The sequence below is a fragment of the Nansenia antarctica genome, assembly GCF_963989245.1.
Source record: "Nansenia antarctica genome assembly, chromosome: 6".
NCBI classification, from domain to species: domain Eukaryota; kingdom Metazoa; phylum Chordata; class Actinopteri; order Argentiniformes; family Microstomatidae; genus Nansenia; species Nansenia antarctica.
This window is the reverse complement of record NC_137676.1, coordinates 18,110,700-18,135,817: the sequence shown is the minus strand read 5'-3', so window position 1 is coordinate 18,135,817 and position 25,118 is coordinate 18,110,700. Positions and strand designations below refer to the sequence as shown.

Here is a 25,118-nt window from a genome sequence, read left to right as displayed (position 1 = left end):
TACAATGATCAGCAATGCTCCCTATTTCACTTTTTGTGTGTGTGTGTGTGTGTGTATTACCTGCCATGATCAGATGGCAGCAGGGATTTTATTCAGGTGTACCGGCTGCGGATAAAACACGCATGTTGGTGTTATCCTTCATTCATTTGTTTGTTTTGTGGTCCCCGTTGTTTTCTTTTAGATGGAGGCAAATAACCATTTTAACTATGGCTCCCACTCCTCCGTGTCTGCCAACTCAGGACTGAAACTCTCCTCAGGGGATGCTCTCTATACTAACGGGTCCTCCATGAGTTTCCCTCAGCAGGGGAAGAGTGAGTATTTTAGTGATCTATGACTACCTCAACAACGTCTGTAGAATATACAATATTTCTATTTCTTTCTATTATTTTATTCAGTCAACTGTCCTTGCAATTCTTAGGAGCATAAACGATATCCTGAGCTTGTGATGGTGCAGGATTCTAACCCTACCGCTTTCTCTTCTCTCACCCCTCTCTCTCTCTCTCTTCCACAGATATGAACAGCGAAATGAATGTGAATGGCATCACTACTGTAATTGGGTCCAGTGTTCCTGGCTCCCATCCCCCAACAACCCCTTACCCTCACATGAGCAACCACCACCACCAGAGCAGCATGGGCTATGACTACCTGTGGGGAGGACAGCCACAGTACAGCCCAGCCATGGGCTCCTCTCCTGGGCATAGTATGCACCAGAAGCAGCCCTCCCCGGGGGTGATGCAGCAGCAGACTCAGCACCATTTCCAGGGACACGGACAGTATCAACTAAACGGGGCCATGGGAGGCTCCCGTCAGCCCCCCGTGGCGGCCCCGCCAAACGTGACACTGACGGGGGGCCAGTACTGGAACAGGGGTAACCCGGGGCAACAGCAGATGGGGTACAACTCGCACGGTGTGTACGGGGCCTACCAGAGCCAGGTGCACCCTGGGATTTCGCCCTCACAACATCACCAGCAGCAGCAGCAGCAGCCTCCACAGCCGGCCCCTCACCAACAGACACAGCAGCACCTCCACCCCCACCACCACCCGCACCACCACCACCAGCAACACCAACAACAACCTCAGCACTACGGCATGGTGCCCAACGGGATGCCCTACTACCAGCACCAGCCCCAGCACCCGCCCCTGCCCGCTCCCCAGCCCCAGCCCCCACCCCAGTCTCAGTCCCAGGCCGCCCAGGCTCAGATGATGCCCCCCACCTCCCAGAACTTTACCCCCCCACGGGGCAGCCCTCAGCACCATCACCTGGGAAGGGGGGGCACAGGCAGCCCCCTCCCCATGGGGGTCCCTTCCGTACCGATGATGTCACCCTCGGCCATGCCAGATGGCGGATCCCCCCAGAGTCAGACCAGAGAGAGAAGTCCCCATGGCAGCAATGTGGGGATGCCTGCTGTCATGCAAGGTGATTGTTTTTGTCTTTCTTGTACAGACAGTTCTAGGATAAAAATAGATATTTTAATGCTGATCTCAAGCTTTTGAGTTACCCCCATCTGTTTTCATGGGAAGGATTACGTTTCAATTTTTACTATTTAGCAGACGCTTTTATCCAAAGCGACTTATAATTAGAGATTACAGGGACTCCCTAGAGTAATTTAGGGCTAAGTGCCTTACTCGGTACACTAGTGGTGGTGTTCCCAGGTTGATTTTCCGATAACCAGTCCAACTCACTATCGCCTAGACCACCACAACCTCCGATTACCTGTATCCTGGTTGTTTTTCATATTCGTAGGGTAGCTAAATAACCATATAAAGTGCACCACATTACAGTGCGTATTAATGCTTAATGTTTTTAGGTTGTTGTTTTTTTAGGTATTTTTTTCTATCTCAACCAATGACTCAATTACTTTCTATTGATTAGTTTATTGACTCATCAGTGTCCCAGAGTTGTTCCTCTAAACAGATTTAATGACAATGCTGAGAACCATTTCATACCAGATCACTCTGAGATTCTTTTGAAGGAAAAGTGCAATACAAATAAAATGTATTATTATTATTATTATTATAGATCTGAAACCATGTATTCATATTTTTATTATCTATAAAACCATAATAATGCCTCCCAATTTGTTTTTAATTATTTCAATAACATTCACCACTAGTGGTTGAAATTCAGGCTTTTCTATGGCTTGTTTTGAATCCTATTTTACCTGTGGTTGGAAAGCCATGTAAGAGATATTAAAAAATGTTCATGGTTTGTGTATTTCCTGTATTTCGGTAACTGAATCACGTTTTAAATCTCACTGCCTGTGCCTGTGTCTTAGGTCAATTAATTATTTTCTCTCTCTGTCAAAGCCTCCCTAATTATGTCTATCAAGAAACTACGGAATGCACGTTTTTTTCCAGAACTGTCATTTTCGCAGGAAATAAACACAGATTTCTGCATAAATTACTTGACCCCATCGCAGCATAAAGACATCGAGTAATATAAATACTGTTTTAATTATTTCATTCAAAAGGTGCGTATAATAAAAGCTCTGTCTCCCTCTTGAAGAGGGATGGCTGGCCGCCTCACACACCTGACCGAATTCCCGTGCTGCTGCTGCTGCTGCTGTATTCCAGTCATCTCTAATCACCTGTTTTGTTTTGTGTTCCCGTTCCCTAGGCCGGATGACTGAGGCGTTCAAGGACGTGGATGCAGGCTATAACGGTATGGAGAGGGCGTCGGTCGCCCAGAGGCTGCCAAAGAGCGACAGCTATCCCCCCCAGCCCACTGGAATCCCCATGGGACCCGGCAGTGACTACTGCCAGCGGGCTGAGCAGCCGGTTGCCCAGCGCCACGAAATGGCGAGCTCGGCGCGGGAGGTTGCCATGTCTGCGCCTCCTCACTCAATGTCATTGTCGCCTCTTCCAGTCGTGTCTGCTGCGCCTCCCCATTTGGCCGAGGCGGCGACCTCCCCTCGAGTGTCTGCGTCCCCCGTGGCGTCTGCGCCCCTGATGGCTGCGTCAGGAGGACCGCCGGTTGTTTCGTCTTCTGCCGTTACGTGTACGCCTCCCCGAAACTCGGCGTCTCCGATGGTGTCCTGCCAGTCTCCTCCCAGGCTGTCATCTCCTCCTTTAATGGTCCAAGGCCTTAGACCTCCTCCTCCTCCTGCTCCTCCTGTGTCTGTGCCCCAGAGCTATCCTGCTGTGTCCTCACCCATCTTCTCCCCGGTGTCTGCGCCTCCTCTCAAGCCGCCTGCACCGCCGCCGCCTCCTCTGATGGACAAAGCCTCGACGCCCCCGGCGGTGTCTGCGCCCCTTCCGGTTACACCTCCCCCGTCACTGTCTATGGCTCATCAGGCCCTCCCTATACCGCCCCCCGCAGTGGTGTCCACTCCTGTCATGGTGTCTTCCTCCCAGCACTCTGCTTCTACCCCTATCTCAGCGCTTCAGCAGATGGTCCAAGGATCCAGACCGCCCCCTCTGACGTCATCTCCCCCGGCTCTGTCAGGGGCTCCTCGAGAAAAGTCTGTACCTCCCTCGTTAGTGTCTGCGCTTCCTTCATCCGTGTCTGTTCTTCCCCCTGCAGTGTCTGCACCTCCTGTGGTGATGTCTGGTCCTTCTATGGCCGCTACTGCACCTCTTATATCTGTTTTCACACCTTCTCCTCCAGTGGTATCTGCTCCTCCCACCGTGTCTGCTTCTGTATCTGCAGTGTCCACGGCACTCAAGGAGGTGTCTCTGCCCCCCGTAACAGCCCAAGGCCCCCGAGTGCTGCCACTCTCTGGACCACCTCCTCTCACTACTCAAGCCCCCAGAGCTACTCCTGTGCTTGCACCTCCTCCTCCCGCCTTGCTGTCTGCGCCTCCCGCAGCTGTGACGGTTCCTCACGTGGTGCCATCACCACCCCCCGCCGCCTCCTCACCTTCCCTCCCGGTCCCCGCTGCTCCCCCTCAAGCCCCAAAACCAATGCTTCCCGTCGAGCTAGAGCTTCATGGCATCAGGAACCGTAAGGATCCCTCTTTCAGACCACTCGGAAAACCAGAGGCAAGTTCCCCTCAGTCCAAATCAGACACGGTCAGAACCCTAGCGAAAATGGACACCATCGAGACACTGACTCGACAGGCTGACCCACTTTCACACGAAACCCCTACTGATCAGCCTGGGACTCCCCAGCCGCCCCAGCGGCCAGAGTGCCCTCCAGGCGACAACGTTCGTGCTGACAGAAGGGACGCCGCCGCCACCCCCTTGAGAGGCACAGACACGCCTCTTGAGAAAAGCCGCTTGGATGACTCCTGTGAGACGGAGGACTCTGTGGATGAGCCCTCACGGGCCGAGTCCACACGTCTGGACAGTACCAGGATGGATGACTCATGTGTCGAGGAGGAGGAAGAGGAGGAAGAGGAGGATGAGGACGCCTTCAATGACTCGCCCCGCCTCGCCGACACATCTAGACTAGACGACACTTCCAGACTTGACGACACTTCTCGCGTGGATGACGACACTTCCGAGTTTGACGACAGCTCGCGCCTGGATGACGCGTTTCGATTTGACGACAGCTCACGCATGGCTGACAACACCTCCCGGTTTGACGACAGCTCCCGCATGGCTGACACGTCTCGGTTTGACGACAGCTCCCGCATGGGTGACACGTCTCGGTTTGACGACAGCTCACGCATGGACGACACGTCTCGGTTTGAAGACAGCTCCCGCATGGGTGACACCTCTCGGTTTGACGACAGCTCCCGCATGGATGACACGTCTCGCGCCGAGGGAACGTCCCGTCTGTGTGACACTACAATTGACAGCAACTCCTCCGTCGAGGACTCCAGGGACGGGGGGCTAGACGAGACCCAGACAGAGGAGGACTCTAGGGCTGAGGAGACCATGGACAGCTGTCTGAGCACCAGGGAGTCCTCTCTAAACGCCACTTCTCAGACGACGGAGGGCTCCCGCGTCGACACGTCTCAGAATGACGTCTCCCTGTCAAGCTGCCAAGACTCTGTCAATCCCCCGCCACCCTGCAAAGGTGAGAGACTTGTCATAGCTGGCGTATGCCTGCTAACCCATTATGTTGTTATTCGTATGCATTGGTTGTGTTGATGGCTCTCTTGGTGAAAGGAATATCATAAAGGAAAGCAAGACAAAATATGTGGATAGATGTGTCATTGTTATATAAAGTGTTGGGGTGGTATGTTTGGGGTGTAGAATGTCCCATTATCAAATCGAATAAACCCATACATTAATAATAATAATAAGCTTTATTTATATAGTGCCTTTCACACAAAAGAATGTAACTCAAAGTTCTGTACAATAGACCGCAAAAGAACAGAATAAAAACTAAAATAACTACAGACATCAGCAATTCAGAGCGAAAGAAAAAGGAACAGATTAATAACAACAGTAAATGATTATGAGCATAATACCAACATGCATTATCTGGTCAAGACTAACAGGTGGTCCACTACTGCCTTTAACAGTTGTTGGTTTACAGTCATTATTATTATTATTTTTTAAACAAAAACATTAACAAAAACATTACCCCTTAACCTTTGCCCTTTTGACCGCTTAATAGGGTCTGATTTAGATGTGGAGCTGGAGGGAAGGGATACACCAGACTCTGCTGGCACCACCCATGGCAAGGCCGGTGCCCCTCCTACCGTGCCTCCCCTCATGATAAGAGACAAGTCTACCGTTTCCGTCAGTGCACCTGCGCAGAGCCCTGTCGAACACCAACCACTGCCCGTAGCCGCCCAAGCTGTGCCCGCTGCTGGACAGAAGGCCAAAACTCCAAGGAAACCCCGGAAGCCCAGAGCTCCCGCCTCTTCTACTCCTGGTAAATCAGCTTTTCTTGTCTTTTTTTTCTTCTTTTTGATATATATGCTGAAACTTGTTTTAACTAATTTGTATAACTCATGAAGACAGTAAAATGTTTACTGGGCTAGCCAAACAAGTTTTTCCTGAATATCCCTGGTCCCTCTCTCTTCAGTTTCCCAGGCCCCTGAACCAAAACCGAAGAAATCCACCATTAAAACTCCAAAGGTGGTGAAGGTGAAGGTGGAGAAGGTCAAAGTGGAGAAGGTAAAGGTGGAGAAAATAAAGGTGGCAAAGATAAAGAAGACTCCCGATAAAGCAGCGGATGGAGAGAAGGTAAAGGTAGGAAGAAAGAGAAAGAAGAGCCTGAAAGTTACCGAACCAGAAGGTGTCACAGCAGAGGGTGAACGTCTCACTGAAGGGCTACTTCCTGGTCAGAGCCAACCAATCGGAACTGTCGGCGAACCATGCCTGACCAGTGGCGAGACCCCACCGGTGGTGAAACCCAAGAAGGCCAGGAAAAACAAGAACCTGGAGGCCAAACCAGCCAAAATACCCAAAATGGAGGTTGACACTAAAACTAATGACGAGGACAATGATGACAACAGTTCCACTGCAGGTAATGAACAAGCTAATTCTTTTAGTGCGTACTGTTAACCCTAAAAGAGTAATTCAAATGCCATTTGGTGGCACATGAAATGTCACTGGCGTAGGAAATTGTAGGAATGATTGACTGCTGACTAAATGTGAGGGATGATGGTGATGTTCTGACATATCTGTTCCCTGGAACAGGTGAAACTCCCAGGAGGAGGGTGGCAACAGAAGAACAGGTCCATTTCCCCCTGCTCCATGGGTAATGATGCCTCTGATTTATGCACTCTTTGGACGACAAGTCTTCCTCATTAGATTGTTGAATCTCTGCCAAGCACTTTTGAGTGTGAAAGTCCAGAAGGTTACTGTCCCTCCATAAATTTAACTCCTCCCTCCCCCCCACCCAGCATAAATGTACCCCCCCCCCTATCCTGTTTCAATCCTATGTCCTTTGGCTGACTACAGTGATATAGTGATTTTATTAATATTTTGAATAGGGATACAAACATAAATAAAGAAGTATACAAATATTTTATTACAAGAACATCCCCAGGGGCTTCAAAGAGGGCCCCGACACCAAGAACAGCAGAACATTGTCTCTGTATAGAAAATAACAATACCTCTAGTGATTGTAGTGTTTATAAGTATTTAACATTTAAAACGTACAAATAATTGCGTAAAACAGAATTGAAAAAAAAAACAATCAAAGCACTGACACTGTGGCTCTTAACTAACCCCCCCCCCCCCCCTCAGCTGGAAGAGAGAGATCCGGGTCAAGAAGGCAGAAGACCGGCTCAAGGGAGAGACGTGGTACTACAGCCCCTGCGGGAGGAGGATGAAGCAGTTCCCTGAAGTCATCAAGGTAAAAACACTAACGCCCCTGGTTGCCTCAGTCAAACATCACCACAGGAGGCTTTTTGACTTGACAAAATCATTCTGTGCTTTTTCCTCTGAAGTGAGAGAAGGTCATGCGCTATATATAGCTGTTGATACACTGGGATACCTTCCCTCAGGGCATCTACAACAACAACAACAACAACAACGCAGACATGTATTTGGGGTTAAATATTGAACTTGACAAGCCCAATGGACTTAACCTAGAGGCGGTGTTTTACTAATCCGTACCAAGTAAAAAAAAAATATATATACAGTACAGGCCAAAAGTTTGGACACACCTTCTCATTCAATGTGTTTCCTTTATTTTCATGACTATTTACATTGTAGATTCTCACTGAAGGCATCAAAACTATGAATGAACACATGTGGAATGATGTACTTAACAAAAAAGTGTGAAATAACTCTAAATATGTCTTATATTTTAGATTCCTCAAAGTAGCCACCCTTTGCTTTTTTGTTGTTAATAAAATATTGTTGTTGTTGTTGTTAATAAAATATATAATAATAATATTATATATATATAATAACATATTATTAACACATATTATATTAAATATTATTATTATATATTTTATTAACAACAAAAAAGCAAAGGGTGGCTACTTTGAGGAATCTAAAATATAAGACATATTTAGAGTTATTTCACACTTTATTGTTAAATACATAATTCCTATGTGTTCATTCATAATTTTGATGCCTTCAGTGAGAATCTACAATGTACCAAATAGTCATGAAATTAAAGGAAACGCATTGAATGAGAAGGTGTGTCCAAACTATTGGCCTGTACTGTATATATCTTGGGGGTTAGTCAGCCCATTGAGACATCCTGATATTCAACAAAGTTGCACTGTTACAAGTCACATGGATCCAACCAATATACCTGCTGTTAGGAAAGGGAATGCTTACACTGTGTGTGGATGACAGCGTTGTTTAACTGTTTCCTTTCCTCTCTCCCATATCGCCCTGCTCTGATGCCCCATGAACTGTTCCTCTCTCCATCATCAGTACCTAAAGAGGCACCAGGACAGCGCTGTCACAAGGGAACACTTCAGCTTCAGCCCGCGCATGCCCGTAGGAGACTTCTACGAGGAAAGGGAAACCACAGAGGTGTGTGTGAGCTGCTCAGACTGATTGCTTGTGTTAACCAGTCTCATAAATACCTAACTGCAGGAAATAAATCAGGACCTTTTTGGCCGTCGGTTGTCAGCGACATACAGTTGCCGTTTTACGAGTCGCAAGTTTACATCATCTTAATTTTACAAACTTTCTTCCTCATGATCCATTTCAGGGAGTGAAATGGTGCCTGCTGGCCAACGAGGAGGTGCCCTCAATGATCATCGCCATCACCGGCCGACGTGGTCGACCCCCGAACCCTGACAAGGAGAAGCCCCGCCCCCGAGTTCGACGGGCCAAAGGTGCTCCGGTGCGCCGCCCCGGCAGGCCTCCCAAACCCAAGATGGTGGACCTCCTCAGCAAGGTCGACGCCAGGCTGTTCAAGAGGCTGGAGGCAAAGGGTGAGTGACAGCCTGGACCCAGTTAATGTCTGTTAAAGTTGTTATTGTTAGTCATAGGAAAGTGTTTGATAAGCATTTGATCTTAAATGTGTTTTTATATCTCTGTTTTTTCAGAAGCACTAACTGACGAGGACAAGGAGAAACTTGTCAAGATCAAGAAGAAAATGAAGAGAAAGGTATGGGATAAGGAGTAACACAATGTTTCCATTTAGTTTTTGTGAGTATTGTATCCAAGTTGTGGAAGTCAGACTTGTATTATCTTCTAGGCAAGGATGAAAAACAAGGAGGATGCCAAGAATAAGAAAATAAGACAAGAGAAAAAGCAAGCTAAGGTATGGAAGCAAACCACCCATTTAAACCTTTCCCAGAACTCTACTAAATGACAGTTGCAAGAAAACGTCTGTGAACCCATTACCTGGTTCTTCCACATGAATTGGTCACAAAATGTGATCGATCTTCATCATGTCACAAATATAGACAAACACAATGTGCTTAAGCTAATAACACACAAACAATTATAGTCTTTCATGTCTTTATTGAACACACCCATTGAACATTCACAGTGCTAGTGGAAAACTAAGTGAACCCCCCTCCCCCCCCTCTGCTTCAACTCCTGTGGTCTCTCTCTTTCCCTCTTTGTTCAGCTCGACAAAGCCAAAGAGACCACTGACCAGGAGGCGACGACCGAACCCTCGGCGGACCAGGAGACCCCTCAGCCCCCGCCGCCCGCCCCGGAGCCCAAGAAACCCGGCCGCAGGAGGCGAGTCAAGGCGGAGGTGCCGCCGCCGGTGGTGGAGACGGACCAGGAGAGGCTGGCCCAAGGGAAGAGGGTCCTGGGTGCTCGCAGCAAGGCCAAGGCCCTGGCCAAGGCTCAGGCGGACGCTGAGGCCGCGGCCCGCGCCGCCCTGGCGGCTAAGAGGGCGGCGGAGAGGAGGGCCCAGGCCCAGAGGCGCCAGGAGGAGAGGAAGAGGCAGCAGATGATTCAGGAGGAGCTGAAGAAGCCCTCGGAGGACATGTGCCTCACGGACCACAAGGTGAGGAAGCTTGTCACACACACACACACACACACACACACACCTAACGTCATGTTATCATTGACCACCAGGTGAAGGTTTTACGGGGAGTGTGACAGCAGTTGGTGAAAGGGGGAAACAAGTCGGCAACCGACCAAATGTTCAGACTTTTATTCTGAAAAATTTAAATAAATTGGACCAGAAAATGTAAGCTCATTTGTGGGTGGTGATTTTTTAAAATTTATTTCAAATCACGTTTATTGACTCAAAACACATTGTTTTACTGAAACGTTTGTTTCAAAATCAATGACACACTCGGTGAGTTAAATTTTTTCAGAATAAAAGTCTGAACATTTGATCGGTTTGCCGACTTGTTCCCCAGCTTTCCGTCACACATTATCCTTGACCTCCAGGTGAAGACGTTGTACTGCTGTGGCATCATCAGTGCATTTCCAGGTGAATAATGACCTTCCTCCCCCTCCAGCCTCTCCCTGAGCTCTCTCGGATCCCTGGCGTGGTGCTGTCCGGCATGGCCTTCTCTCACTGCCTCACCGTGGTGGAGTTCCTGCATAGCTACGGGAAGGTGCTGGGCCTCAACATCCCCAGGGACGTGCCCAGCCTCATCACCCTGCAGGAGGGTCTCCTCGGCCTGGGAGACAGCCAAGGCGAGGTCCAGGATCTGCTGCTGAAGCTGGTGGAGGCCGCGCTACACGACCCAGGCCTGCCCTCCTTCTACCAGGTTAGTTTAGTTGGCCCCAGACATATAGGGTCAGATATGAGTTTACTGCTTTTTTGGGCGGGGAAGATTTTGTGTGTTGACGATGATTTTCCTTCCAAGTAGCATGTGTATTCAACATGCTGTTCTTCAACAGATTGCTTAATGTTGTGTACTGTCTCTCTCCCTCCTGCCCCTCCCTCTTTCCCTCTCCCCTCTCCCTCCCTCCTTCCCTCCCCCCTCTCCCTCCCTCCTTGCCTCCCCCCCCCCCCATTCCCTCTTCTCTCCCTCCCTGCTTACCTCTCCACAGTCTGTGAAGATCCTCGGGGACAAGCTTGTAGACCTAGAACTGACTCGCAGCACGGTGTCGGAGGGGCTGCGGATCTTTCTGGAATCCTATGGGTTTGACGTAGAGGTGTGCAATGCCCTGCGCACTAAAACCTTTCACGCCCTGTCCCCGGACACCAAGGCAGCCATCTTGGGTTTCCTGGTGGATGAGCTCAACGGCAGCAATATAGTCATCAGGTCAGAAACAATCTCTAGAACCGTCACTACCGTTATTGAAGTTCTACAGTCAGTCTTTATATCTGTAAAGCGTCTCTTCTTCTGAGACAAAAAGCTTTATAAAAGTCAATGGTCTTTTTTTTTTTTTTAAGGATATCCCACATTAAAGTACAAACCTTGTTAATGTGTTTCTTACCACAGTGAGATCGACAACACACTGGAAAACATGGCTACCTACAGGAAGAACAAGTGGATTATCGAGGGGAAGTTACGCAAGTAAGACCAGTCATATGAAGGCACGCCGCTTCCTTATTCTGATGTGATTGATAGAAAAAGTGTTTAATCGTGTGTGTGTGTGTGTGCGTGTGTTCTCCCCCAGACTGAAGGCGGCTCTAGCGAGGCGTACGGGGCGGTCAGAGGAGGAGCTGTGTCTGGAGGAGAGGAGGCGCAGCGCCCGGGTGGCTGAGGAGGAGAACGTATGCATGGAGGAGGGCGGAGAGGGGAGGGGTAGCCGCCGCGCACGGAAAGAGGAGCCTAAACTCAGTGATGTGAGTGTCTGTGTGTCTGTGTGTCTGTGTGTGAGTGGGTGGGTGTGAGTGTGTGTGTGTGTGTGTGTGTGTGTGGGTCTGTGTGTGTGTGTGTGTTAGACTTATGTTATGTGTGTGTGTGTGTGTGTGTGTTAGACTTATGTTAAGTCTGTGTGTGTGTGTCTGTGTGTGTGTGTGTGTGTGTGTGTCTGTGTGTCTGTGTGTGTGTGTTAAACGTATGTTGTGTGTGTGTGAGAGAGAATGGGGGGGTCTACATCATGCTAACTTACCCAATGTCCTTTCACACAGAGTGACAGTCCTACCTTCGCCAGCATTCCAGAGTTGGAGAGGCAGATCGATAAGCTAACCAAGGTATGGCTTACACCTCTCCCTATCGGTGCAGTAACATTACGTCCCTGTTACTCGTCCTAGTATTCCAGCACCGGGTCTGTTGGGAGTATCATGGACTATAACAATCCTTCCCTCTTCCCCTCCACAGCGCCAGGTGTTTTTCCGTAAGAAGCTGCTCCAGTCGTCCCACTCCCTGCGAGCGGTGTCTCTGGGACAGGACCGGTTCCGGCGCAGATACTGGGCCCTGCCCCACCTCGGAGGTGTTCTGGTAGAGGGCCCCGAGGAGCTCTTAGGTGTGTCAGAGTTGTTCCATTCTGGTTTTCCTTTCTTTAAATTTCCCCCCAAAGGAACAAGTATTGAGCGTTTAGCACATTCAGCCTTTTTATTTACTTTTGACTTCGCCCACTCACTCACTCTCTTGCTCTCTCTCTCTCCCTTGCTCTCTCTCTCTCTCGCTCTCTCACTCTCTTTCGTTCTCTCTCTCTTGCTCTCTCTCTCTCTCTCTCTCTCTCTCTGTCTGTCTGTCTGTCTGTCAGCCTCAGACGATGTGCTGGTGAAGGAGGTGCCCGTCACTTTCCTCAAGAGAGAGCCCAAAGTGGAGAAGGCCCCCACCCCCACCACTCCCCTCCCCTCTTCTCCTCCTCCCTCTGCCCTCCCGCCCGGGGGCAGCCAGACCCCCTCCCCCACGGAGGAGGACCCCCTCCCCGGCACCGCGTCCCTCATGAGCACCCCCCGAGGCCGAGGGCGCCCCCGCAAGATCAAACCCGAGGTGGAGCTGCACCTCCGCACCGCCAAGAACCGCCGGCGACGTCGTAGCAGCAAGTCTGGAGGAGAGGAGGCGGGGCCGGGTGCTGCTGCCGCCGTCGCCACGGACACCAACGGTATCACACATGACCTCACACAGTCCGGCTTCAAGAACTGGCTCGGCCACTCGCAGGGCGCGGTGACCAACGGGACGGGCGAGGGGACGAGGGAGGGGGGCGCGCCGGTCGGCCAACCGGAAGACAGCATGAAGGAGACGGCGGAGAAGTGGGGCCAGTGGTTCAACCTGCTCCCCAAGCAGCCGTGCGACCCCAACTCTCTGACCCAGCCCCAGACGCCCACCTCACCCAGCACGCCCCCCAAAGGCCTCCCACAGACCCCCGGCACTCTGCCCTCCAATCTGGCTGCACCACTCCTGCAGGTGAGTCCCCCCCCCCCCCACCTCCCCAGAACAATCCGATCTCAAATGGAGTGTTGGTCTCAATAGACCAGCAGGCTGGTCTCTGTTGTTATCTCAGATGATAATAATAATAATAATAATAATAATAATAATACATTTTATTTGTTTCAAAACACCCAAGGACACCTCGCAGGGCAATACACAGCAAAATACAGTCCGGTTAAAAACAGTGGAGGAGACAGGGTGTCAAACACAGTTAAAACTAAACAGATGCATTCTGTTAAATCAGTTCCTAAATAGTAGATGAAATTCACTGTGTTTCATTCATCAGTGAGAGAAACCGGGGATGCGGAAACTGTTTATTTTCCCGATCAACGAATATGTTTTGTTCCCTTTTTAGTAAACAATCTCTCCCTCTTCCTTCCTTCCCCTCAACCCCCTCCGCCCCCCCCCCCCCCCCCCCCCCAGTCTGGTGCACTTCTGGCAGGCCTGGCACCCCCAGAACCCCCACTACCACCCCAGGTGACCCCCCCCACCCCCCCTGCCTCCACCCCCGCCAAGCCAGGCCGCAGGCGGCGGAGGGGCAGCAGTCCGGCCCGGAGGGGCGCGGGCCGAGGAGGGCGGGGGGCCGCCGCCAAGCGCCGAGGCCGCCCCCCCGCCACGGTGTTCCAGGAGATCGAGCAGCAGTACTTCACCCAGATGGTGGTGAAGCCGATCCCAACATGTAAGCCTCTTGATGTTAGCTGGTCAAATACTTCTCTTGTCTGATTTTACAACTAGGGCCGGTTTCACACACAAGGATTAAGGATGAAGGACTAAATCACACTTTCAATGTAAAAATCTCCATTGAAGTTTGCTTTTTTGTTTTGTCGAGGATTAGGCTTATGCCTTGTCTGTGAAACCGGCCCCATGTGTTCTGTGAGACATGGACAGATTCGACAGTATTATAATAATAATAATAACTTTTTATTTGTATAGCACTTTTCCTGCAAACGTCGCAGCTCAAAGTGCTCAAAGTATTATGATATTCTAACAAGGCATAGCTGTAAAATGAATCGATGACTGTTCAAGCGTGTTTCAAGTTGTGATGTTCTGTTTCTGGGTGGTGTAACGTAGCTGCTGCTGTTGTTGTGTGTCTCTCCAGCGATGGTGCGTGGATGGTGGTGGATCAAAGACCCCGAGGAGCTGATGTCCACCCTGCAGGCGCTGCACCCCCGCGGCATCAGGGAGAAGGTGCTCCACAAGCACCTGGTCAAACACATGGACTTCCTGTCTGAGATGTGCACGCGGCCGATGAACGGTGAGTTCTCCGGCCCACAGGAACGTGTGTGTGTACCCCACACTGTGCAGAGAAAACCACCGGGGTATGAATAGCTTTGGTAATGTCATTAAGTGGTAAGTGAATCATCCTGTCCTCTGCTCTCTCTCTCTCTCCTTCTCTCTCTCTATCTCTCCCTCTCTCTCTCCTTCCCTCTCTCTCTCTCCTTCTCTCTCTCTCCTTCTCTCTCTCCTCTCTCTCTCTCCTTCTCTCCTCTCCTTCTCTCTCTCCTTCTCTCCCTCTCTCTCTCCTTCTCTCTCTCTCTCTCCTTCCCTCTCTCTCTCTCCTTCTCTCTCTCTCTCTCTCCTTCCCTCTCTCTCTCTCTCCTTCTCTCTCTCTCTCCTCTCTCTCTCTCTCCCCTCTTCCCTCTTGTCCCTCTCTCTGTCTCCTCCCCTCTCTCTCTTTCTCTCCTCCTCTTCCCAGACCCCATATTCCAGGTGAAGGTGGAGGAGGGGGACACTCTGCTGGAGGCGCTGCACCAGCCGTGGCAGGTCCAGGAGCAGGCCATGGAGACGGACGTGAGCGCCCTCCGCTGGGTGGAGGACCTGGAGCAGAGGGTCATCGCCGCTGACCTGCACCTCAAGGTGAGCCACAGGGAAAGAAAGAAAGAGAGGGAGGTAGGGAGGGAGGGAGGGATGGAGGGTGTTGATCTCAAGAGTCTAAATGGCCCCCTGTCATGATCTTCAACTGACAACAACAACTGAGATGAGAGAAGAGGTCCCCAAACAAGACTCAAAGTATTGGGACAAGGCCATTTTTAGACTATTGTGATGCATCCAGCGACGTGTGTGTGTGTGTGTGTGTGTGTGTGTCGGGGAGGGGGTGTTTGTAGTGTCCACACTTCATTAGGTTTGCTCATAATGTGCTATGGCTGCAGTTGCACTATAAGTCCAGTGGGTGGCGTAGGCGGCTTGTGGGGCTGCATTCATTATTGTTCTGAGGGGGACAGTCCACTCATCACATCACATGTCCATGACCTTATATTTCAAGATGGCTCCCCAGAGTGGACGCAGCGACACTGACAGTAGCACGGAAACGCCAGTCGCAGTCGGATTCCAGGTACAGACACCATGTGACCACGGCAGGGGGGAAGCAGGGAGAGTCCTCCAAACATGGCGCACTCACACACACACACACACACACACACACACACACACTTGATATACATTTACCAAGTTAACAGTAGACAATTCTATCATGTGCAATGTACATTGCATATGTTAAATTCTACGATCCGTTGAAACTCCCAAATGCCATGTCGGAGGAGCCTTCCTGCTTCCTGCTTCCTGGTTCCTAACACTTCCTAACCCTAACCCTCTTGATTTGGCATTGATGCAGAGTATGGATACACCTCTCTTTTTTTCTTTTCTTTCTTTTTTTGATCTTTCTATCACTAATCCTCACCCAGTTTCTGCTTCTAGAACGACCCAGTTTTTGTTTCCACAAATGACACACTTTCCCCTCACTTAGTCTCCTTCTTCACGCCTTCACGACCAGACAATGTGTCTGGGTTTCTCTGTCTCTTACCTCCTGCCTGCTGTATGAAATGAGACCATGCCTGTCTGCTTCCTCCCCCCTCCCCCCTCCTCCCTCCTCCCTCCTCCCCCCTCCCCTGCTCTCTTCCTCCCCCCTCCCCTGCCTCAATTACTCCTTGAATGTCATCTTTTTTTCCCTTTATTTAAATATGTTTTTAGGGCATTTCTGCTTTATGGGGATAGAGACAGTAGAGATTGACAGGAAGGATGGGTGAGAGAGGAGGAGGAGGGGGGATGTCGATGGCCCGGAATCGAACCAGGGACCTTTGCTGGGATGATATGGCATGCTCCTTAGTGTGCTACGCCACTGCACACGCCACTCCTTGAACATCTTAACATGAACGTGTTATCTCCCCCTCTTCTTCCCGTCTTCCCTCAGCCATACACGGTTCCCGAGGCGGACTCCACGCGCGACGACCTCCAGTACTACGAACACGACGCCCAGCCTCGTGACGACTGGATCGTGCGCACCAAGAAGGAGTGGTCGGACCTGCCCCGCATCCCCAGCCACCCGCTGGACCTGGCTGTGCTGCGCCTGGCCAACCTGGAGAGGAACATCGAGCGGCGCTACCTGAAGGAGCCCCTCTGGATCCTGACGGAGGTGGTGCGCCTCGCCCCCCTCACCCCGCCGCCCGGGGAGGAGACCCAGATGGACGTCATGAGGTGAGGAGGGAGTGCGGGGGTGGGGGGGGGGGAGAGAAAGTGGGCGCCATGTGGCAGGGAGGGGTAGGTGGGGGGGGGTTGAAACCCTTGTGTCTGTGTCTCTCTCTGTGTCTGTGTCTCTCTCTGTTTCTCTCTCTCTGTCTCTCTCTCTCTGTCTCTCTCTCTCTGTCTCTCTCTACCCTTTCACCACCTCATTCGACAAGAGTGTTTTTAGATTCAGTGTGTGTTGTGTATGTTAACACCTCTCCTCTCCCTCCGGCCTCCAGCCTGGAGAGTGAGATCACCCCTCGGCTCCGGACGTGGCGCCAGGGTCTGGACCGCTGTCGGAGCGCGCCCCAGCTGTGCCTCTGCCTGCTGCAGCTGGAGAAGACCATCGCCTGGGAGAGGTCCGTCGTCAAAGTGGTGAGTGACTGACTGACTGACTCGACCGACCGTTACGACCGTTACGAACGACGACCACAGACACACAACCGACACTAGGCTAAGTGATCTGGTACACCCCCCCCTCCCACTCATGGTCCCAGAGGAGGCATGCATCCACAAGGACCGTACCACTACCACTTCCTCACACCACTGGGCAGACACGACACATAATCTGCCCTGTTAGGGGGTGATTTATGGGTTTCTGGAACAACCCCAGCGCACAGAGCAATCCCATGGCATTTATGATCTACACGTGTATATATACACCAGAACAGCATCACACAGCAGGTCCCACCAGACACAATCTGCAGGGGAAAGCGGTTTTTTCCTTCTTTTTTCAGTATATATGGTCCCAGCGGGGAAATCAAACCCCCAATCTTAAGCGTTGTTAGCGCCATGCTCTACCAACTGAGCCACAGAGGACCGACCACTCTAAGACACTACCTCTCCCTCCGCCCCTGCCTCCCTCCCTGCCTCCCTCCCTCTGCCGCCTCCCCCCCTCCAGACATGTCAGGTGTGCAGGAAAGGGGACAATGACGAGTGCCTGCTGCTGTGCGACGGCTGCGACCGCGGCTGCCACATGTACTGCCTGCGGCCCAAGGTCACCCAGGTGCCCGAAGGGGACTGGTTCTGCCCTACGTGTGTCGCCAAGGTGAGGACTGGGCCTCTGCATCTCAGCAACCGAATATGAATATTCATATCCATCCATATCCACCACGGGACAATTACCTGCTCGACATCCCCCCCCATAAGCTAGTCGACGGCGATGCATGTTGCCGTAGTGAAGGACGCGGAAGGCGGTGTGGGATAGACGTAGGGATAAAAACTGGGATGAGATTAGATTTGCTTTTCTCGCCTCCTCTTTTGGCTAATGATCCTGCCGAATCGTCTGGTTAATCGCTAATGAGATCGTAACGGATGCTGATCACTAATGAGCAGCGGCTAATCGCTAATGAGATCGTTCCTATTGACGATGAGAATGATCGAGGACTGTGAGCATATTTTTGGGGGGGCTAGTGTGAAAAAAAAAAAACTCTCGGGCAAGCCAGTACATAGCAGGTGGCGGGGGGGGGGTTGTTAATCAAGCCAAACACTGTCATTCTGCAATTTGTTCCTGATTTTTTACCCCAAGAGTTGTCCTCCCTCCCCTTTTTGTCCCCTGTTATTTTGCTCACTCGTGTGCCTTGTTTTCCCTCCCCCCCCTCTCTCTCCCCCCTCCCTCCCTCCCTCCCCAGGAGGACGGTGAGTCACCGCGCAGCCAGAGCTCCTCCAAGCAGAGGACGAGGGTGAAGAAGAGGCGGTACGAGGACGACAGCTCCGACGAAGAGTCCAAGCCCAGGCACCGCGCCATGGCAACGCGGCAGAAGGACGTCCCCGCGTCCTCCTCCTCCTCCCGTTACTCCGGAGACGGCGGAGGCACGGGGTTCTCGCCCGCCAAACGCCGCCGCATGACCACGCGCAACCAGCCCGACCTCACCTACTGCGAGTGAGTCTGACCTCTGACCCCCTGACCCCTCGTCCTCCTCCTCTCCCAGGGCCTCGGAGGCCTTTGATTTTGAGCTGAACCGACCCAGGGGGGGGGGCAGAGTTCCCACTTGGGTTCTCCAGTGGTTGTGACTAGCAAGGTCCTGGTCGTTCTGAGGTGTTTGAGTTACTGACCCGTGTGTTCTCTGCTTTTCTTCCTGGTTCCTGGTAGGATCATCCTGATGGAGATGGAGTCTCACTCGGAAGCCTGGCCCTTCCTGGAGCCCGTCAACCCCCGTCTGGTGCCCGGCTACCGCCGCATCGTCAAGAACCCCATGGACTTCCTCAGCATGAGAGAGAGGCTGCTACAGGGAGGGTAAGAGTCTCTGTCTCTCTGCCTGTCTCTCTTTCTCTCTGTCTGTCTGCCTGTCTGTCTGCCTGTCTCTCTGCCTGTGTCTCTGTCTGTCTCTCTGCCTGTGCCTCTTTCTGTCTCTCTGCCTGCCTGCCTGTCTGTCTGTCTCTCTCTCTCTGTCTGCCTGCCTGCCAGGTTTCACTCTAGCTTATCCCCGAGTGATCTACCTGACCTTTGACCCCTCGTATGTGACCGCCGTCTCCCCCTGTCCTCCCTGGCAGGTACTGCAGCTGCGAGGAGTTTGCGGCGGACGCCCACCTGGTGTTCAGTAACTGCGAGCTCTTCAACGAGGACACGTCAGAGGTGGGCATGGCCGGACACGCCATGAAGCTTTTCTTCGAGAACCGCTGGGCTGAGTTCTACGAGAGCAAGGACAAATGAGGTTCCCAGGACTGACCCCCCTCCCCCACCCCCCACCCTCCCTAAGCTGACATTGACGCTCGCCGTTACTACTAAGACTGTCTGGAGATGCCTCCAGCTCTCTGTATACATATATGTATAGATTTGGTTATTTGTCTGTCCCCTTGTTATCCTTGCCACACCTTTTTACAACCCAAACCCTGTTGGGTTGAACCCCCCTCCCCCCCTCTCGCTCGCTCACTCCCTCCCTCCCTCCCATCTCCACCACCACCACCACCACTTCCACAGAGTGGGAGGACCCTCCCCCATCCTTGTACCTGTCTGGAACTACCATATCTCCTCCTAACCTACAGCCCTTGTGTCATACCGAGGCTCCTGCGATTGGTCCTTCCCGATCTCTGGAGGCGGGAGGAGGGTCTGAGGCCCCCGAACCGATTGGCTGTCGAACTCATGTCACGGTCGCAGTCGAGGGTGACGTTGTGTCTGCGTCGCTGCTGAACAGACCCGCTCTGACTACCGTTCAACCACAAATGGATCAAAAACTTGGACTCCTTCCACACTTAAAACACTTTTGGCGTGGACCCTCTCCACCTGTTCAATGCTAATGTCATGTAGTGTGGTCTTATGCCTAGAAGCAATTTTTCTCAATATATTTTTATTATATATTCTATATATATATAAAGATTACAATAGCTGGGATTATTTAATAGCAATAGCTTGTAGTGAATGTGTACAGACTACATAGTAGAGATGTCTAGACGATTTATGAAATGGCCAGTAATACAAACAGAAAGAAAGAAGTGTTTTTTCTCTGAAAACTGTCACATAATTAGACTCTATTACAGTGTGTATCCCCCACCCCCCATCCCAACACACACACACACACACACACACCCTCCCTTTCTCTCTGTCTTTCTCTCTCTTTCTTTCTTTCTTTATCTCTTTCCCTCTCTTGCACACACACACACACACGCACACACACACCTCCACCTCCACCCCCACCCCTGCTGCTGTGTGAAGGACACTGGTTACAGAAACTGGAGGGTTGAGTGTTATTTTCTGTCCTGTGTTAGACTGTGTGTTTGTGTTTAGGGTTCATTATTACAGCGAAGGCTTGTAGTCACAGCAACAGGAATGGTCAGGTGATGTCACAGACTGTGTAGGACAGAAATGAAGCTCCCACCATTTTAACCTCTGTTTTAACACTGTTAGCTTTGTGTTACAGCTTCAAAGCTTTTTTTTTTTTTTTTTTACACTAATATTCTAATAGTTTGTGCAGAAGAGATCCTGTCTTGTAATTGGTTGAATTGGCTGGTGTCATGTGAATTGGAAATTGTCATTGAATATTTCTGATGATGCAGAAAGTGGAGCCTACCTTCTGTCCACTTGTTCGGGTCTTAACAGGAATTTTAGCGAACACTGAAATTTCTCAACCTCTTCCATTGCTTAAATTGCTGTTGGATAAATCAAACTAGCAAATTGGGGTGTTAAAACAAACAAAAACAATGGCCACACTTCCCCACCAGACATGTCGTAGTTGGTCCGTTATGAGACAAGTATGAAGGTGACAGGAGCATTCTCCACAATCTGAGTTTTATTTAAGCGTAGTTTCGTACACTGAACTCAAACTGGTCGTTAGGAAATCCATTTGGTGTTCCTTACACAAAAGGGACACTTTTTTTTTTTCTACAAAAAAAAAAAAGACATGAAAATAAAAAACCAAATGTGGTGTTTAAGTGAATTTTTAATAATGTACAGTTTTTGTGACTTTAAATTTGTTCCTTTCTATATTTTTAGGACCAATATATCATTTTTAAGAGGCGGTATTCCAAGAACATGTTGTATCAAAGTGATGTAACACGTGTGCATCTGTAGAATGTACTGTGAGTTGAATAAAAACCACATCTAGTAGATTGCCAATGCTCGTGCATTGCCCATGTGTCATATCTCTCTCTCTCTCTCCAATCTTACTTGGTATTTAGCTGCCAGCATACTGACTCTTAGCCTGGGTCTCGTTCTGTTAAAGCCTTCAACTGAAGTTAGAATGTAAGAAACGCCCTATTTTGTGATGGAAAGTCATCATTCGTTAGTGGTGCATGTGTAGATGAACATAACCACGACATGTGCTTATGCTATATCAATCCTATACCATCAGGGGCCCAACACTTGATCAGATTGAGCTGGCTGATTTCCACTATACTGATGATCTAATCCTGGTAGCGAATACGGATCATTCTGATCCAGATGAAAACTGTTGATCTACTGGACCCAGAACACAACACAACCATATGAATCCTAAAGCATGAGAACATGTTCTTTATTGGTGTCTGTAGTTAGGTTACTCTCCAGAGCTGTTTATTGGTGTCTGTCGTTAGGTTACTCTCCAGAGCTGTTTATTGGTGTCTGTAGGTGCAGGAGGCTACTCTTCAGTACCCTAGTGAGCCCTGTCTGTAGCACATGCTACTGGGAAGGTCCTCCCGTCACAGCCAGCTGCGTCTACCCCTCTTAAAGGTGGTTGGGAGGGGGGGGGGGGGTGAAAGGATTTCTAATTTAGGTGGGAGGGGGTGTTACACACACATATTCAATCAATAAAAGCAGATCTGACTGGTGACTCCCTTAGTACTGCACTGAGCTCGGGCGGATAAAGTAGGCTAAGTGATCTGGTACACCCCCCTCCCACTCATGGTCCCAGAGGAGACATGCATGTTCATGATAATGAAAGAACGAACGAACACACATGTGAAGATGGTGTCGAAGGGGATGCTATGTAAGGGTTAGCAACAGATTATATTACCATTTCTCTCCTTTCTTCTTCCTTCCTGCCTACACATTTATCCTTGCATGCTCTCTCTCTCTTTCTTTCTCTCCCTCTCTTACTTTCTCCCTCTCTTTCTCTCTCTCTCTCTCTCTCTCCTTTCTCTCTCTCTCATATCCCTTAGCTGGCACTTTAGTAGGGGGTTTTAGTGGCCCTCAGTTGGGGTCTGGCTGTGTGTGTGGGGTTTGAGTCTGTGTGTGTGGGTGTGTGTGTGTGTGTGTGTGTGTGTGGGTGTGTGTGTGTGTGTGGGTGTGGGTGTGTGGGTGTGTGTGTGGTTGTGTCAGTGTCAGCACTCTGGGTGGAGGGGGTTGAAAACTCCCCACGCCAGCGGGTTCCACAGTGCCCCCTCAACCATCCTGCCCCCCATCCCACACAGGGGGGCTTAGCTCCACAAAGGGGGGGATAACGGCGCCCGTGGAGGGGGGTAATCCACCCCATAATGGGGCACTCTAACGCTCCCCGCAACCAGTTCATTCTGGACCGGGTCTGACACAGTGCAGGGCCTCTGACGCCTGTAGAGGGAGAGGGCTTCGTTTGGGTCATTACCCCCCTCCCACACCCCTCCTCCGGTACCCCAAACACCGCTCTCTCACACAGCCCTCTACCACCACAGATATATCTCTGACTAGTTGTTGTCCCCCACCCAGTATTATTAGCGATTCTGATATCATTCAAGCCTCGTCCATTCAGCAGATCATTAGAAATAAAACATAGCACACACACAACATGACATGAGAGAGAGAGAGTCCTCTGTGGCTCAGTTGGTGGAGCATGGCGCTAACAATGCTTGCTTTGACGCCAACGCGTCAGCTAAATAGAATATATTATTATAGACACATTGAGATGTTCAGAAAATATATGTATTGTATGTATGTATATTATGTACTGTATATCTTCACTAACACCTTGACTGACCAGACCCAGGTAGCTGGGTAATATTAACCGACAAGTTCTCAAATACCTCACCAGCAAAATAAAGGTAAATTATTTAACTTTCAGAGTGTGTTTCTTCACAAAGGAACATCTTCACAGAGTCATGCCACAATGTTCAAAGCAGACACAAAAAAGCATTCATCGAGGCAGCATCACAATAGGCGCCATGGCAACAGCATCACGAAAGAGGCTGTCTCCATGGTGATTTGAACAGTACCTCACAAGTGGTGTTGATGAAAGGGAAAAGGGGAGGGGCTGGTGGGGAGGATGAGACGTTGCCATGGGGATAAACACGTTTAGACAATAAATCATTGAAGATAAACTTTAGATTAGGTAGACTGAATTTGTTCCTTTTCCTTTTTCATCCCCATAGAATACTCGATCTATGTCAATAATAGGTTATGATTTCTCTCCCCTTGGACGTCAGAATCAGAATCAGAAACAGATTATTGCCAAGTAGGTGTTCACATACAAGGAATTAGCTTTGGTCTTGGGATGCATAACAATAAACAAAGTGCGAGGACAAAAACAGTCAAAAATGTTGGTGAAAAAATAATAATAATAGAGATGAAAGGTATGTACATGAATAGCGTGATGTGACATAAGAATAGTGCAGTGTGTCTGTTTGATGTCAGTGGGGGTCAAGATGAAATGTCAGTGTCACGACAGTCATTTAGTTCATCAGAAACCTCAGCTTTCTAACCCCTTTCTATCACTGTCTGCCTCTGCCTGGACGTTTCTAAGCTAACACTTCCCTAGCTTTAACAGGGATAATCAAACACACTTTAGCTTGCGATCTACCTTCTGTTGCTTCAGATCACAATGCTAAAACTGTCGATCCTTACATCAGGTCATGATTAGATTGTGTGTGTGTGAGAGATGGATCTAGCACTGTGTGCAGTGGTTCAAACTGCAGTCCTGGCTTGATCACAGAAATCAATTAAAACCAAAATAACCCGGTAATTTGCGTTTGGTGATGATGTGGCCTGTTCGTGTTGCTGTGGCGACCCCCCCCCCCCCCCCCACACACACACACACACACACAGTAATGGGCCCCTCTGCAGGACATTTATGCGAAAATCAGCCAGAGGAGCTGTGATGTCTGCCAGGTGGTGAGGACACTCCAGCTGAGCTCAGCCAAGCAGGAAGGAGAAGCCTTCAGCTAGGGAACATAGCCCTAACATAGTGTGTGTGTGTGTGTGTGTGTGTGTGTGTGTGTGTGTGTGTGTGTGTGTGTGTGTGCGTGCGTGCGTGCGTGTGTGTGTGTGTGTGTGTGCATAGTTTTAAAACCACTTCACATCAGATATACCTCTCAGGTAGGAGAGGGGTGAGGGCAGTGGGACATCTCTACAGCCTAGGAGGCTAGGTGACGGTAAGGCTGGGAGGGGGTGAGGGAGAGAGAGAGAGAGAGAGAGAGAGAGAGAGAGAGAGAGAGAGAGAGAGAGAGAGGGGAGACAGAGGTGGGCTGTCCTCTTGTTTTGTCCTAAGACCCCTTCAGACTACCCTTGAGTGGAATGAACGTGCTCAGCAGCTGAGAGATCCTCAGACCATCAGGCCCCAGCCACAGAGACAGACAGGCAGGCAGGCAGGCAGCAGATAGACAAACAGACAGATAGACAGGCAGCCAGGGAATTAGGCAGATAGACAGACAGAGAGGCAGGGAGACAGACAGACAAACAGACAGATAGACAGGCAGCCAGGGAGTTAGGCAGATAGACAGACAGAGAGGCAGGCAGGCAGACTGACAGACAGACAGACAGACAGAGAGTCAGGCAGGCAGGCAGGCAGACAGACAGACAGACAGAGCAACGGCGGACCAACGGGCGTACGGAGGACATACTCAATCTGTTCAAAATGACGATGAGTGAGGTGAGTTTGGGCCCTTTCTTTCTTCTATTTTAGTGCATCTTACAACAACATGTATGTGTTTAGAGGCTGAAAGGCCTTGATCTCTGCTATTAGATTTTAAGTCATATATTTTTTGGATGGATTATCAGGGAATAAAAAAATAAAAGGGAGTGTTTGTGAGATTGCAAAAGCGTTATTATGGCATTTAAAACAACAAGCCTTTGATTTTTCTTTTTTTTCTCAACATTTGTACAAAACTGAAGTTCACATGCCCACAGCAATAACATATGTGAGCACAACAGTAACATTTGCAGCATTTCCAGTT

General features: G+C 50.1%; 2 protein-coding genes across 2 annotated transcripts in view; both read left to right on the top strand.

Moving 5' to 3' along the window:
* Positions 1 to 181: 181 nt before the first annotated feature.
* On the top strand, positions 182 to 20,415 carry baz2a (bromodomain adjacent to zinc finger domain, 2A; the record flags this gene model as incomplete). The annotated part of the gene is made up of 29 exons (XM_080534272.1): positions 182 to 311; positions 512 to 1,417; positions 2,618 to 4,963; positions 5,510 to 5,770; positions 5,924 to 6,367; positions 6,541 to 6,601; positions 7,093 to 7,201; positions 8,242 to 8,343; positions 8,525 to 8,750; positions 8,865 to 8,926; positions 9,017 to 9,082; positions 9,395 to 9,784; positions 10,248 to 10,502; positions 10,789 to 11,003; positions 11,184 to 11,258; positions 11,362 to 11,530; positions 11,819 to 11,881; positions 12,009 to 12,153; positions 12,397 to 13,043; positions 13,491 to 13,746; positions 14,167 to 14,322; positions 14,764 to 14,924; positions 15,331 to 15,399; positions 16,255 to 16,538; positions 16,805 to 16,940; positions 17,467 to 17,613; positions 18,197 to 18,447; positions 18,658 to 18,801; positions 19,059 to 20,415. The coding sequence occupies 29 exons, from the start codon at positions 182 to 184 to the stop codon at positions 19,216 to 19,218; spliced, it is 8,436 nt and encodes a 2,811-aa protein (XP_080390398.1). The 3' UTR covers positions 19,219 to 20,415.
* Positions 20,416 to 23,512: 3,097 nt separating this feature from the next.
* The window catches only part of LOC308160356 (aquaporin-4), a gene marked incomplete at both ends in the record, with an annotated part of 5,818 nt that continues 4,212 nt past the window's right edge, over positions 23,513 to 25,118 (top strand). The window contains one exon of the mRNA XM_080534271.1: positions 23,513 to 23,519. Coding sequence (XP_080390397.1) covers positions 23,513 to 23,519 — 7 coding nt within the window. The remainder of the gene's footprint in view (positions 23,520 to 25,118) is intronic.